The sequence below is a fragment of the Panicum hallii genome, chromosome 2, assembly GCF_002211085.1.
Source record: "Panicum hallii strain FIL2 chromosome 2, PHallii_v3.1, whole genome shotgun sequence".
In the NCBI taxonomy this organism is placed as follows: Eukaryota; Viridiplantae; Streptophyta; class Magnoliopsida; order Poales; family Poaceae; genus Panicum; species Panicum hallii.
Genome location: NC_038043.1, coordinates 11,260,436 through 11,273,352, shown reverse-complemented (window position 1 = coordinate 11,273,352; position 12,917 = coordinate 11,260,436). Strand labels below are relative to the sequence as shown.

The following is a 12,917-nucleotide window of genomic DNA, read 5'->3' as shown; positions in this document are numbered from 1 at the left end:
CAACTAGTTTTTCATTGTTTTACGATATTATTTTTAACTGATATTGTCATAAATAAGTTTGGTACGTGAAAGAGCATGCAGGCTAGTAGTGGTTAGTGGTTACCAGAGCCTCTTAGCACCTGAGGTCATCGGTTCGACTCCCCGTGACTTCGTCAATAATTTCGAAAATTTGTCGGCTCAGTCTTTCGGAAGTGCTCAAACCATCGCACATCTATTTCCACTCAGAACAAGAGTATGGCAAGTTTCACAGAATATTTATCGTTGCTGTAAATGACCCCCACCACGGACGCGCCAAGCAGATTCACCTGTTTTTTTTTTCAACGGGGGTTACAAATTCTGCTCTTGCCCAAATGCAGGCCCAGATGGCCATTGTGCCGTGCCTATGTTGGGCCGGGCTCGGGCTTCTTCAGAATGGGGCAGATCCGATCAGGTTCCGAAGTTCCCCGGACTCTTCTCCCTCCACGACGCCGACGGGAGGGCGCTTCGAGGTTCCGCGGTAGGAGGACAGCCAGCGGTGCCCGTGGGAGATTCAGAGAGATCGCCGTGGAATCCGACCAAGTCTATCTCCAGCCGCTCGCGCGGCGGATGCTTTCGGCGAAGGCCTCGTCTCGCCGCCTGCGTGCTCCGTGAGCCACTCCTCCCTCGGTCTGGTGGGGTGGGCCGGAGCGGAGATCCATCCGGGTTGGGTTGATTCCTTCTTTTGCAGGTACGCAATCTTAGCTTCATAGCTTCTATCGATGGATTCCCTTGTTGTGAGAGGCCCTTTTGTTATCAGTAACCAACCCATATCCATTCCCTGTTCAATTAGGTTTTGGTGGATCGATCTAAGCGGGCACGATAGTACTCCGTCAGACCCGATTAAGGTGCTCAGGCAGTTCATCGCCTATAAATTTCAGGCTAAGTTATCCATAAAATTTTGGGTTCAACTGAGCCGCCCCCCCACCCCCGCCATCACCCCCCCCCCTCCAATTTCCAGTTTGCCAGCCTTGGCTTCTTAGTTCTGAATGCATCTTGTTGTCTTCAGTTCGAGCACAGGGATAATCTCTCCCCACATCGGAATCTCCGATGATGGCTGTGGCAAATGGAGTGGTCGGTGCTTCTGCAAAGGAACCCTTGCTTTCATTTGGTGTAATTGCTGATGTGCAGTATGCCGATATCCCAGATGGCTGCTCGTTCCTCGGCGTCCCGCGCTACTACCGCCACAGCATCAGTGTCCTCCAAAGGGCTGTCAGTAGATGGAACAAACATGGCAACATTAAGTTCTCGATCAACTTTGGCGACATCATCGATGGCTACTGCCCAAAGGACAAATCGTTGTGGGCGGTGCAGAAGGTCCTTGATGAATTTGACAAGTTTGACGGGCCGACCTACCACATGTTTGGCAACCATTGCCTCTATAACCTTCCTCGCAGCAAGCTGGTGTCTTTGCTGAAGATGCCAACCGATTCAGATCGAGCTTATTATGACTTCTCGCCATGCCCCGAGCTCAGAATTGTTGTTCTGGATGCTTATGACTTTAGTTGCCTTGGCTGGCCTCATGATCATCCTGTGACTGCAGCAGCAACAAAGCTCCTGAATGAAAAGAACCCAAACACTGACAAGAACAGCCCTGATGGTCTGGTCGGTGTCGACAGGCGTTTTGTGAAGTTCAATGGTGCAGTTGGCAAGGAGCAGCTGTCCTGGCTCAATGATGTCCTCCAGGACGCATCAGCACTCCATCAAAATGTCATCATATGCAGCCATCTCCCAATGGATCCCGGCGCGTCTTCGCCAGCAGCTCTCATGTGGAACTACGATGAGGTGATGGATACTGTTCGCCAGTACAGCTGTGTCAAGGCCTGCTTTGCGGGGCATGACCACAAGGGTGGCCACTCTGTGGACTCGCACGGGGTGCATCACCGCACTCTCGAGGCTGCATTGGAGTGTCCACCAGGCACCAGCGCATTCGGGCATGTCGAAGTGTATCCTGACAGGCTGCTGCTTGTTGGTTCTGACAGAATGGCTGATACTGAAATCCCTTTTTGAGCCAGTAGAGTGAGAAAATTCTTGTGACTTCATTGTTAGAGAGAATAATGTCATTGAAACTGAATTATCTTCAGTAATAAAATGAAATCCATATGATCATTAGCTCCTGTCAAGGATTGCTCGATTGGTACTTGGTAGGCAATCATATTGTGATGCCCTTGTCTGAAGCTACTCTACATGAATATTGTCTAATACAATGGTCTGTAGAAGGAATCAAGGATTGCTTGGTTTTGAAAGAACTAAAAGAAGCGATTGCAGCCATGGGTTCGCATCATCTTTTCTCGATGACCTGTCCAACCGTAGTAGGCTGATCAAACTTGATACCTGTACTCTTAAAACTGTTTCCTTTTCGGTTCTTGGCTTGATTTTTCAGACTAAATGGTTGCATTCTCAGCATCTTCATTTTGGAGTTCCTTGTCTACGTGCATGAGGTTGATCAAAACTTGATACTTGTACAGCCTTTAGATTATATTTACAGATTCTTGTATTATGCAGTTTAAGCCACATGTGTCCGATGCAGCGCAAAAGTTGATTGCAGTGCCAGAAATGTATGTGATCATACTGTCGCTAACTCGCTATACTGTATTTTTGGCTACTTTTTTCTAGTCTATCAGCAGCTGTGCACGCATCAAAAATATAAAGCACGAATCTTGGCGCAGCCGCGAACTCGCTTGGTTTGGTCAAACTATTAGACCCACCAGAAGGCGTACGCTACCTCCCTACCGCACCCGATCCCCGCATATAACTGGCGCCACACCACTTTCCCCTTCGCGCGTTTTCCTTGCCTCCGCGACCTCCTCGTCGCAATTCCCCAATTCCCCGATTCCTCCGAAAAAATTCCCCAATTCCTCCCTCCCCGACTCGGGAAGACGCGCTAATCGGAGCACCACAAGCAACAGAGATGGCGACGAAGTGCGCTGCTGCCGCGGCCGATCTGGCCACCGGCCGCCCCCGCAAGCGTGCAAGGCTTGGCTGGGACGTGGCTCCGGCTGCCGAGGTAAATGCCCCTTACCGATTCCCCTGCTCTCCAATTCAGAATACGTTTTTCCTAAATATGACCTCGCCTCTCCGGGAGGCGATTTCGCATGGATCGATCATCTGTTTCGTTAGCTATGTCATCACCTTGTTATGATTTGTGGATAAATGGATCCTCAAGATCTAGGTCTTGGTGCTGTATTTAGAGCCCAGATCTGCAGAATTTAGCATGTTAAGGTTCTGGACAGCGCTGTAATTTTTTTTAACCCTGATTGACTAGTATCAGGCTTTTGTTTCAGGTTTGACCTAGAGCCTGCATGCTTTTCTTTCTTTCTTTTTTTGAGAACGCACCCTAGAGCTTGCACATAGTTTGTTTTAAATACCAGAAAATTGGGGTCGATGCACTTTATGTTCTGCTTTAATTCGTGGACGGGACTAGTGGCATAAATTATATAGGCTTGCTCCCTGAAATCGTGAAATAGGAACATGGTTTGAGATAATTCATCCAAAGCATTCTGTTGCAATTATTATTATGCTGGATCTGCATGATTATGATCTAACTGAATTCAATTAACCAAAGAAGCACCCACTGATAGCATTTCTGGATAGTGATCTATGAAAGTTTGCATGTTAGGACAACTAATTTGTAGCTTGCCAAGTTTCATTTTTGCTGTGTGCTTAAGTATGGATGGAATGAACGGAAGAACTTACAATACATGCTTTCATGTTCTTACTTACAATCTGTCATGTACCACGCCTGTGTTCCTTGTGCCATTCTCCACTATATCTCCTTTTTCTTATTTGGCTCACTTATCGCTGTTACCATCACATGGGGAAGTATTTGTTTATATTTTTCTCTTGCATGAACAAAATGAATGGATGGATGTGTGTAGGCTCAGATAGGAACATTTTGTGGGCAAGAAGTTGGTGATGTGGCCAGACTGCTATTGTCAGCAAATCCTTCCAACCATACTTGTTCGTCTCTGCTCCCGAAGGGTGTGGCTCGAAATGCTTCCCCTCCTTGGAGAGAAGATGATAAAGATGGCCATTACATATTTGCTGTTGGAGAGAATTTGACCTCTCGCTGTAATTACACTTGACTATCATTATTGGATTAATATCTCTGTGATATGTGATGTTTATCCTTCTTGGATTTCCCTTTTCGATTTCCTTTGAAAATTTTTTTGGATTCCTTGTGTTAGCACTTTTTTTTCTTTGGAAAGGACATCACAGTTTAAACCTTTTATTTATCTTTCAACATACCTCAAAGCTAACATGGTTGATCTATTTGCTGTCATACCCTTGAGATCATTTTTTTAAACAACTAATTCATTCAGCAAAGGGTATTTAAAAAATATTTTCTTACTTGAATGTTCCTATTTCAGTTTGCCTTTCTAATCTATAGTGGTTCAAGGTTTTCAAGGCCGTCCGTGTTGACTTACTTTGTAGCTAAACCCAGTTATATTACTGTTATGTTTTATCTTGATAAGCTCCTTTCTTCTTGGTGCATTGTCGGCAATCTGTTTTCTTATTCCTAAATGCTCTGAACATGTTGCACTCATAGAAATGGCACTGCTCTAATATGTTATTTTTTCCTATTTGCAGACAAGATATACAGAAAAATGGGTGAAGGTTAGTATTTCTTTTTTATCATGTATTCATATTGTAAAATGTGAACTGTTTAATTTTAGTTTATGAAATTGTGAATCTAAAGGTGGTATATTATTTTCTCTGAAGGATGGTGTCCACTGAAACTATTTCTATGATGGAATTGAGCAAAACTTCCTGTAATATTTGATATCTTTTTGTTGTTTAGGTACTTTTGGTCAGGTACTAGAGTGTTGGGACCGAGAAAGAAAAGAGATGGTGGCTATTAAAATTGTTCGTTCTGTAAAGAAGTACAGCGATGCAGCAATGATAGAGATTGATGTCCTGCAGAAGCTTGCAAGAAATGATGCAGCAGGCAAACAGTAAGTCCTACTTTACTTGTCCCCAAAATGAAACCAAAGAAATAACTTCCTAGAATTAAATTATGAGCTTTCTTAAAAACTACTATGTTGCTACTGTAATGGAGGAAGGTCACATGCTTACGAGTGTTTTTGCAGTTGTGTTCAAATACGGAACTGGTTTGACTATCGTAGCCATATTTGTATTGTAAGTATATGGTTGATTTATAGAATTTTCCCCAACCTGTCAAGTAGACATTGGGGTCAAATCAATCAATAAATTTCGGTGAATGGACAGGTCTGCGAGAAGCTTGGCCCAAGCTTATATGATTTTCTACGGAAAACTGGCTATCGCCCATTCCCAATCGATCTAGTTCGCCAGATTGGAGAGCAACTTTTGGAATCTGTTGCATGTGTGTAGAGACAGTACCCTGCAAACTTCAAATATGTCAATTTTTTCTATTAAGATTCTTCCCCCGTTTTTTTAATTCCATCTCTGATGTCTTAATCATCTTTAGCTTCAACTGAATATTTCGAGTTCAAAATATGTTAACACATTTGAAAAACAATGGATAGTGTTTTTCATATTTTTCATTTCTTTAGCAAACATTTTCATCTTTTTCAAATATTTTTTTTGATATTTTAATGCTGTTTTCTTTGCCATTTGGGATTGTCTATCTTTTATGCCAGTACTCGTAACATGGTTTCACATAACTTCTTTCTTGTGTATCCTGATGTTTGCCTTTCCTGTCTTGCAGTTATGCATCGCTTGCAGCTAATTCATACTGATCTGAAACCAGAGAACATTCTCCTTGTTTCTTCGGATTATGTCAAGTTACCTGATCCCAAGGTACTTTTGCCATGTACATGATTATGCTTAACTATAGGAAAGACTTTAGACATATTTTGATCATGCTCACTGCTATGGATTGGCATTTGCATGCGGAAAGGAGAGATGGCCGGCTGGGGGCCTGAGCTCTTGGCATAACAATAATTATTTTTCCTTCTTAGTCTTGCTGATTCAATGGGATACACCAGCTCTTGTTTTTATAGAGCCTGCCCTAAAAACTTGGTCTCATCTTGCTATAACAATCCAAAGTCTACCCCTTAATTTAGCTAACAAGCAAACTAACTTAATCTAATTGCATGTGGTTGCTGCTTGTGTGCTTGGACCTACACGGTGCTGTCGCTGCCAAGGCACAGCCCATAAGGCATACCAGTTTACTATCGAGTTCATTGTAATTTTTCTTGAACTATACTGTGTGCTTCATTAGTTATCTTCACTACAAATTTTCAATCTAGGATGATGGATCATTCTCAAGGAAACTGCCAAAATCAAGTGCCATCAAGTTGATTGACTTTGGAAGCACGGCATACCATCACCAGGATCGCAGCTACATTGTATCTACTAGACACTATCGAGCACCTGAAGTTATTTTGGGTATGAAATTGACTGTAGTTGCTGCCTAATTGCATACGTCCTTTTCATTGCTTGTGGAACGGGAGCTTAATATTTGTGTCACTGCTGTAACTTGTAAGGACATGGATGGAGCTACCCATGTGATATCTGGAGTGTTGGTTGTATACTTGTTGAGCTTTGCTCGGTATGTGTTTCTCTTATTTTGTTTGTTGGTATCCTTGAGAAAGGTGCATGTCTGATTTAATCATTGGCCTCGTTTTACAGGGTGAGACGCTGTTCCAGACCCACGAGAACTTGGAACATCTGGCAATGATGGAGAGAGTTCTAGGTCCTCTTCCATGGCACATGCTGGAAAGAGCTGAGTATGGTTTTTGTTACCTGTGCTATTGGCATTATTAGCTCCTAATGCTGCCTTTGAGACTTAACTCTAGCCGTTTGCTTTTTATACACTCAGCCAACATTCAGAAAAGTACGTCAGAAGAGGAAGATTGAACTGGCCAGAAGGAGCAACAAGGGAGAGCATTAGAGCTGTTCTCAAATTGCCTCGCCTGCAGGTAAATGTGACAGGACTCCTAATTTGTGGCGGAAAAAGTCTACGTAACCCCCCCCCCCCAACTATTTATGGTGGATTACTTCACCCCACAAACTATAAAACCGGATATTTTACCCCCTGAACTTTCCAAAACCGGTCAAATAACCCCCCAAGTGGTTTTGAATGGTGGTTTTGCCACAGTGGCGCGGTTTTGTCCTTTTCTTTTTTATTTATTTCCGCTGAATCTTTGAAAAATCATAGTAAATCACAGAAAAATCATAAAATGGAAAATCCAATTTTGTTGGACTCTACATGAGTGGATCTAAACAGGGAAGATATAATATGGTATGCTTTAGTAAAAAGTTTTTGCTGTAGCTTTAGATCTATGCTTTTTTATAATTAATTGAAATAATTCATAGCTGCAGCTTTATGGTTCAATTGTGGTGAAATTTTTATGGTTGGCAAATTATTGTATGCTTGAACGGTAGTAAAAATTTCATACTCATTGGATCATGTATAACTTAGTTATAGATAAAGCATAGATTCGGAGCATAGATTTAACAAGCATAAACCTAAATAAATCTATAACTAAGTTATACATGATCCAATGAGTATGAAATTTTTACTGAAGTTCAAGCGTACAATAATGTTCCCACCATAAAAATTTCACCACAATTGTACCACAGAAGCTACATTTTTGAATTATTCCAATTAATTATAGAAAAGCATAGATCTAAAGTTACAGCAAAAACTTTGTACTAAAGAATACCATATTATATGTTCACTGTGTAGATCTACTCATGTGGAGTCCAACAAAATTGGATTTTCCATTTTATAGTTTTTCTATGATTTACTATGATTTTTCAAAGATTCAGCGGAAATAAATAAAAAAGAAAAAGACAAAACCGCGCTACTGTAGCAAACCACCGTCCAAAACCACTTGGGGGGAAGGGGGGGGGGGTTATTTGACCCGTTTTGGAAAGTTCAGGGGGTAGAATATCCGGTTTTATAGTTTAGGGGGTGAAGTAGTCCACCATGAATACTTGGGGGATTACGTAGACTTTTTCCATTCCTGGCTGATTGATGGTTTCTCCTAGATTTTCAATTTTCTTCACTTTATTTTCCCACCTTGCTATTATGCACAATGACACTCAAGTTTTCTTGTTTGGAGGCAGTACATCTATTTCTCCTCAGCTTAGTACCTTTTGATCTTTTTTATTGTTCTAACAATGCTCCTTTGCCTACGATGCAGAACCTGGTGATGCAGCATGTGGATCACTCTGCTGGGGATTTCATTGACCTGCTGAAACGCCTTCTAGCGTATGAGCCCTCAGCTAGGTTGACTGCTGAAGAAGCGTTGAGTCATGGCTTTTTTCACAAGACATGGCAATAGGCCGTTGCTATGACATCCCCGATTCTGAAGAAGCGTGAGTCATGGCTTCTTCAAAAGATATGGCATCTATGCCATCTGCGATTATGCTATGCCACATTCATCAGCAAAAACTAACGGAAGGGCTAGCTATGAGCATTCAAAGGCAATAGATGCAGCCGAGAATTCAGATGCTACCTGAAACAAGTGCTGTTAGAAGTAGAAGCTTGTATGCTGTGATTGACAGAAAAAAACAATTGTAAAGCTCCCTTGCCCTTTCTCCGCCGTGGTAAAAACCTGGGCAGCACAATCATAGAGAGGTGCCCGATAGATATATGTGTACTAGGAGCAGATGTTGTGTCTGAATAGTGCAGTGTGCAGTTGAATACAAACTCAATTTTCTTAATGAACTGCTACAAATTGTTCGGCACAATGCAAGTTGCAAGTATATACAATCTTCGCAGGTGAAATGAACTTTTTTTTAAGAAATTGAATCGAAATTTGTTTGTGTCGTTTCTGACACGTCCACTCCAGTTGCAAGTATATACAATCTTCGCAGGTGAAGAATCTTTCCTTTCACTAAAAAACGAAAAAAAATGAGGATTTCGTTGTTTGTCTTGCCAGTGTTTCGTCAAACTCCTTTCTTCCCCGTCTCCGGCGACCTCACCCACCTGTCCATGGAGGGTGGAGACTGAAAAGTAGCCGCTCGCACCGAGACGGCGGGTCCGGGTCATCTTTCCAGGAGTCCAAACAGCCCAACAGAGCATTTCGTTTCCTGTGCAGAAGGAAAAAAAATAAAAACCGAACCGGCAACTAATCAGGTCAGCTGGTTCCCCCTGCCGTGCCCGGCTCGCGCCCAATACAATACACCGACTGAGACGGCAAGGAAGGTACCTCCCCGTCCACGCGACGACACAAATCCACCGCCACCGTCGTCCTCCAGGCCGGCCAATTCCGGCGCCATGGCCGACGACGACGACGCCGCCGTCCTCTCCGACGTCGACGAAGACCCCCTCCCGCCTCCCTCCTCCGCGTCCGCCCACAAAACCCTACCACAAGCCCAGCCCCAGCCCCAGCCCGATGCCCAGGCGCAGCAGCAGCGGCTGCTGGACCTGGCCGCGGAGCTCGAGGAGGAGCGCCGCCTCCGCCGCGCCGCCGAGGGATCCCTCGCGGATACCGAGAACCGCTTCGCCCGCCTCAAGGCCTTCGCGCAGGACGCGCTCCGCAAGCGCGACGAGCTCACCGCCGAGGCCGCCGCCTCCGCGCGGTCCGTCGCCGCGCTCCAGGCCGAGTCCGCCGCCTCCGCCCGCTCCCTCGCCGCGCTCCAGGCCGAGTCCGCTGCCTCCGCCCGCTCCCTCGCCGCGCTCCAGGCCGAGGCCGCCACCGCCTCCTCCATGCTCTCCTCCGGCTTCGAGAGGATCTCCGCCAAGGCCTCCCCGTCCTCGGCCCCCGCCCCGCTCCCGACCTCCCAGAAGTACTCCTCCGGCCTCCCCGCCCTCGCCTACGGCGTCCTCAAGCGCGCCAACGACATCGTCGACGACCTCCTCGCCCAGATCGACGCCGCCAACCGCGACCGCGACCGCGCGCGGGAGCAGATGGAACACCGCAACTACCAGATCGCCATCGAGGTCTCCGAGCTCGAGGCATCGCTCGCATCCAGGTCCACCGAGTGCGAATCCCTCTCCAAGTTCCTCTCGCAGCGGGAAGCCGAGATCTCCGAGCTCCGTGACAAAATTCTCTCTCTCGAGGGGAAGCTCGACGCGCAGAGGCCCGTACTCGCGGAGCAGATCGGCTGCGCCTCCAAGCTGTACGATGAAATCCGGGAGGTGGTCAAGCTGGTTGATGCCGATGCTGCCAGCACGTTGTCAGACTCGGTTTTTGTGTGGAAGGAGACAGACGTTGAGGAGAGCCTCAAGGTGTCCCTGGAAGGGACGAAATTGGCCTATGAGCTTGCGGCAATGGCCTTGGAGAAGGTTGGGGCATGTATTGATGACAAAGAGAGCAAGCTGAGGGGTTTGGAGGACAGGGTGGATGAACTGATTAAAGAGAAGGAGCACATTGGCGTGCTGCTCCGGAGTGCACTACAGGCAACTACGAGCGAGGTGTTAAAGGTTGCAGAGGATGGGTTGAGGGAGGCCGGCATTGAGATTGGACTTGACGAGCGAAAGGAGCACAGGCCAGGGAGTGTGGAGAAGGACGAGGTCTGTACCCTGGTAAGTACAATTGATATTGCCGTCCATGGTATTGCAAGTTCTTGAGCTTGCTAGTGCACTAAATTGTTTGTTATGTAATCGGCATTGTAGGCAGGGGCACTAGAGAATACCATGAAGGAGTCCCAAGTTAAGATCGTTGAGCTCGAACATCTTGTTCAAGCACTAAGGTAGCTATCCTGATCCAAGTTCGTTCACACCTAGTTCTAGGGGTAGAGAAACCCCTCACGTACTTGTATGTCTGGTTCTTATTTTCTCTACATGTTAAACTTAGAGTGACTTTAATGAATTTATAAGATTGTTTGGCTAGATTTCGTGTAAACTGACCTTATAATTTTTTAAGAGATATGCTTATCGAACTTCTGCGCGCGCGCACACAAAATTTAGATATTGCTGCGAGTGTGGATGCTTTGAACCATTGTAAATTGCTTCCTGCTTCTGATCATCTATGTAATTTGTTGGTTTTAAGGGCGGAGTCTGGCCTACTTAGAACAAGGCTGGAAGGGCAAGAAAAAGAGATTGTCCAGCTAAGAAAGCAAATAAAGCACCTTGAGGAGAAGGAAAGGGTGGCAAATGAAAGTGTAATTTTCTTCCCCATGTCTAGTTTGATGTTTCAAGTACAACACTTATCTCCTTTTGAGGTTATGATCAATAGGTAACCTCATTCTATGCACACTTTTCAGGTTGAGGGCCTGATGATGGACGTGACAGCTGCTGAAGAGGAGATTAAAAGATGGAAGATGGCAGCAGAGAAGGAAGCTGAAGCTGGTAGATCTGTTGAGCAAGAGTTCCAAATTCAGGTGCTTTAATACAAACATATTCCATATAGTTCTGCTTGATCTCTATGCTTTCAGTGTCTTGTTTGTGTTTTCTTGAGGGGTTGGGATCTATCATGTTTATCACCTTTGCGTCATGGTTATCTGACTAGAAGGATTTCTTTTGGATCAACTTCTAGCACAGTGAGTTCGTCCCATGTGCAATCAAACTACCATGATTAGTTTTGCAACTTATATATGTTTGATATATTGACAGTGAGCTGCAACACAAATGTAAGAAAGCACAAAAGACAAAGGCTTGCCTGGAACACCTAGAGTAGCATACATGAGAATAGCATTGAACAGACTTGTTCTTGTAAAAAGGATATTCAACAGATTTTCCTCAGCTACATGTTGCAATTTATCCAAAACACACATATTGTATCACTCTTATAAATCATATGTACTGCTTTGTGCCATCTTGCACATGTAAACGCTAAATTTGTTTTATGTGGTTATAGGTTTTATGCCAACTTTGTTACTTCTCTGTTTTTAAACAAATGAATTAATTAGTTTGTCTCGTATATTTTAAGATGGAAGGCGTATGTTTTTGTTGTCCATACTTAATGTTATTATTATTCTAGTATTCCTAAGTGCATCCCTAGATATGGCCCTGCCAGCTTAAACATGAAAATAATTTTAGTTTAGAAACAAGTTAGACAAATTTTGCCCATCGATGTGTAATGTAAGGAATGCGTTGTGCAACTAGTGGTGGCAGCAGATATGTCTGAACCAATAGCCAGCAAAGTACCATGACAATTGTGTGAAGCATTCAGCTGTCTGCAAGGGAGCCCTCGCATAGAGCCTTTGTATCCTTGATATAATGCTGTGGCTTTGGAATTTGTGTTCAAGCGAACATACATAGATTAACTGATGCAAAGGAATGGATGGTTTGTTTATGATGGTGAAGCATCGCTTTCAACCATCTTTTTTACTTTAGACTAGTTGAGCTCAATCTAATTAGGCTTTGTTTCTCGTGCAGATCTCATCCCTTAGGAAGGAACTGGACGAAGCAAAGCAAGCTATGGTGGAGCTTGAAAACAAGCTGAAGTTCAAGGAAGAGACAGCAGCTGCAGCGATGGCAGCACGAGATGCCGCCGAGAAGTCCCTAAAGCTAGCAGATACGCGATCATCCAGGCTACGGGAGAGGCTGGAGGAGCTTAACAGGCAGCTCGAGGAATCAGATAGTAGAACCGACTCGGTCAGTCGCAATGGCCATAGGTACATGTGCTGGCCATGGCAATGGTTGGGACTGAACTATGTGCGGTTACCTCCTGCGGAAACGGATCAGACATCCAATGAGATGGAGCTATCTGAACCCCTAATAATATAGGTGTGCCATATTTATACAGTTTACAGATACAGATCCTGCTCCTTCATTTAGAGAAGGGGAACGGTAGAGTTTTGTTTTATTCGTGTTCTTGTGTAGATGTTTTCCCAATTTGTTGATGCATGTTTGGTGGAAAACCAACGAGGGTGTCGGATGGCTCCGTGTAATTGTAAAAGTTGATATAGTGAAGACGCTGAGATTTCCATTCTTTGACAAGATTGTTCCATTTTAAGGTGAAACGAACGTCACTCGGTCTTCCGTGTGAGAACAATTTATACTGCTTTAGGTGGATGAC

The 12,917-nt window shown here is 44.6% G+C and overlaps 3 protein-coding genes across 5 annotated transcripts; all 3 read left to right on the top strand.

Annotated features, from left to right (window-relative positions):
* The first annotated feature begins 363 nt into the window (after positions 1–363).
* Positions 364–2,525, top strand: LOC112883342 (manganese-dependent ADP-ribose/CDP-alcohol diphosphatase). Its single transcript, XM_025948629.1, has 3 exons — positions 364–706; positions 809–863; positions 1,025–2,525. Exon 3 carries the CDS (start codon positions 1,066–1,068, stop codon positions 2,023–2,025), a length of 960 nt encoding a protein of 319 aa, XP_025804414.1. The 5' UTR covers positions 364–706; positions 809–863; positions 1,025–1,065; the 3' UTR covers positions 2,026–2,525.
* Positions 2,526–2,770: 245 nt separating this feature from the next.
* On the top strand, positions 2,771–8,715 carry LOC112883340 (serine/threonine-protein kinase AFC1-like). 3 transcript variants are annotated; one of them, XM_025948624.1, is made up of 12 exons: positions 2,771–3,022; positions 3,894–4,086; positions 4,606–4,632; positions 4,817–4,970; positions 5,106–5,154; positions 5,245–5,359; positions 5,705–5,796; positions 6,249–6,387; positions 6,486–6,550; positions 6,631–6,728; positions 6,821–6,920; positions 8,151–8,697. In XM_025948624.1, the coding sequence occupies exons 1-12, from the start codon at positions 2,927–2,929 to the stop codon at positions 8,289–8,291; spliced, it is 1,269 nt and encodes a 422-aa protein (XP_025804409.1). In that variant the 5' UTR covers positions 2,771–2,926; the 3' UTR covers positions 8,292–8,697. The 3 variants fall into 3 exon arrangements, with proteins under 3 accessions (XP_025804409.1, XP_025804411.1, XP_025804412.1); XM_025948626.1 differs by lacking the exon at positions 3,894–4,086 and having other exon boundaries at positions 2,809–3,022; XM_025948627.1 differs by lacking the exons at positions 2,771–3,022; positions 5,106–5,154; positions 5,245–5,359 and having other exon boundaries at positions 3,052–4,632; positions 8,151–8,715.
* Positions 8,716–8,948: 233 nt separating this feature from the next.
* Positions 8,949–12,861, top strand: LOC112883339 (uncharacterized protein At3g49055). The gene is made up of 5 exons (XM_025948623.1): positions 8,949–10,480; positions 10,571–10,647; positions 10,947–11,058; positions 11,161–11,277; positions 12,275–12,861. The coding sequence occupies exons 1-5, from the start codon at positions 9,230–9,232 to the stop codon at positions 12,623–12,625; spliced, it is 1,908 nt and encodes a 635-aa protein (XP_025804408.1). The 5' UTR covers positions 8,949–9,229; the 3' UTR covers positions 12,626–12,861.
* The last annotated feature ends 56 nt before the right edge of the window (positions 12,862–12,917 follow it).